Source organism: Parus major, chromosome 5, assembly GCF_001522545.3.
Source record: "Parus major isolate Abel chromosome 5, Parus_major1.1, whole genome shotgun sequence".
Classification (NCBI taxonomy): Eukaryota; Metazoa; Chordata; class Aves; order Passeriformes; family Paridae; genus Parus; species Parus major.
Window position 1 is genome coordinate 52,553,779 of NC_031774.1, and position 2,228 is coordinate 52,556,006.

At 36.8% G+C, this 2,228-nt stretch overlaps 1 protein-coding gene across 2 annotated transcripts in view; it reads left to right on the forward strand.

The window, feature by feature from the left end:
• TDRD9 (tudor domain containing 9) overlaps nt 1-1,970 on the forward strand; it is a 67,043-nt gene extending 65,073 nt beyond the window's left edge. For both annotated transcript variants that reach the window (XM_015631882.1, XM_015631880.2), the window contains one exon: nt 1,168-1,970. In XM_015631882.1, the coding sequence (XP_015487368.1) occupies nt 1,168-1,263 (96 nt within the window). In that variant the 3' untranslated portion in view covers nt 1,264-1,970. The remainder of the gene's footprint in view (nt 1-1,167) is intronic.
• The last annotated feature ends 258 nt before the right edge of the window (nt 1,971-2,228 follow it).

Sequence of the window (2,228 nt, forward strand, 5' to 3'; positions counted from 1 at the left end):
TGAGTACTCCAGGGCAGTTAATTAAGAGTGTTGAAAGTGAGAACTTCTGTGATTATTGAATTAGAAAATGCCAAAAGCACTGCAGGGTTAAATTTAAAGCACAAGAACTTCTATTTATATAATCACTTACGACTGTTCATACTCTGTTTTTGTAGAGTCTGTTTAGTTGTTGGATGGCTTGTTTTTAATTTTGTGTATATAAATATTTAATGTTTTTAAACAGAACTCTCCATGGTTTAGGCTGAGAGAGATTGTAAAGGCAACTTCACATTAGTTGTTAGTTAAAATTTTCTGTTTCTGTCAAGCAGCTGTAGCTACATTTTCCTGAATGCAACACATTTTAGTTTTGTTTTGGGTTGCTGTGGTTTGAGGTGGATTTTCCTTTCTAGGCAGACAGAAATGTGGCTTATTTTGGAACAGGTGGGGTGGGGTCAGGCAGGAGGGCAGTTTTTTCAAGACCCAGGAGGGTTTCATAGGAAAACTCCCCTAGCTTCCTATTCTGTTAGAAATCTTACCTTTCTTTCTGTAAGGGCCTCTGCAGGCCACTGGATTTCCTGAAGAACAAGTAGGGTTCCTTAATTAAAAAGGGGGTGAGGAATTAGTGGGTGCAGGAGTAAAAGTGCAACACACACCCTCCCTGTGCCTCTCCCACCAGCAACCCATAAAGGAGGGGTTTGGGTCACCCTTGAAAAGAGGGACAACAAAGAACACCAAGGGCACTTAATTCTAAAAGGCATTTTTTAGAGTGTGTTGTGATACACTGCCTTAGACCAAAGTGTTTCCATTTCCGTATTTCAAATTCAGTTGTCCTTGGATTTAGGAAGATAATATACTCATTGCTGCTGGTGTTTATCTTTTATAACAAACTAATGTGTAGGCCTTGGATCAGGATTTTCCCCACTGCATCTGAAAAATCCCAGGACATCTTAGATCATAAAATACTGCCTGTAATGCTTTGGAATTGCTTGTGGAACAGTGTTCTGAAATCATGGCAAACCACGAGATAAAGCATTTTGTAGCCCTGACTCTTCTATTGCAGCATGTGGCAGGGAACTGAAATTCCTGTATGATTTAAAATTCAGAACTCCTCAAGACTTTTTCTCAGCTGTGTTATATAGGAAAACATTAGGAATGCATTCTGACTTTCATCTTGCTTCTTTTGACTAGGTGGATTCTCAGCGTATTATTGACGAGTCTGAAAAGCAGCATGAAGGAGGAAATTTTGTTTATCAGCTCCACAAGCTTGTTTTGTTGAATGATTAAGTATTTCTAGAAGTGTTTCAGAGGATGAAGTATTATTAGTCTAAAAATTACTTCTGCCTTGTATGCATGTTTTGCAAGACTGTTCCTTAATATGAGTACAAGTGTACTGAAATACAGTTTGGGAAATGTTTCTGTGTTTCTGAAGAAGTTGATGTTTGCTGGCTTAGCGCAGACAAGTTTAGTCATAAAAGAAACTGATGTAAATCAGGATGCAATTTTCGTTTTAGTAATACTTCTGAACAGGTTTATCACAAAGTACATGAAAGATGAAGCAAATCCAGGCTTAGTTGTTCATTTTCTCTCTGAAATCTCATAAATTAAGGGGCATGACTTCTTTTGTCTGTAATTGCAAGTTGCATTTTCCTGTTTTCTTTTTTACTAGTTTAAAAATATATGCAGCAAAGGGGGTTGGGGTTTTCCTTAACCAATAAATAAAAGTCAGAAGAAGCTGATGATCTAAATGATGTTCTGCTCCAAGCTATATCTTCATATACTGGACACAATTTTTTGTTAATTTTTTTTGTACAGCAAAACATAACATGATTTATTTTCTTGTATGACAGAAGAATGCTTTTGAATTACTGATTCATGGCACTTTGTTTCATCCTTTTGTCTTATTTTTACCTGGGAGATCTTTAGCCCTAAAAATGAGGTCAGTGGTTTCAGACTACAATGCAGAAATTAAATAAAATGGTTTTGTCTCTTCCCTTGTGTGGTCATGCTTAATAAAAGCTAAATTTAGTCATTAATGATATGTGATTGCATTCATGAAGTACATGAATTCAGTATACAGAAGAGACATATACCGAATTTGCACTGTTCGGTCAGTGATTTGAAGGTCATGTAATATCCAGTCATCCTCTGGAGGACGGAGAATCGGTGGTCACCATAAAGAAGTGGCAGATCTTTGGGAAATAAGGAGGTGCTTAAAATAAGCAATTATTTTAAAGTGTAATTAAACAGAG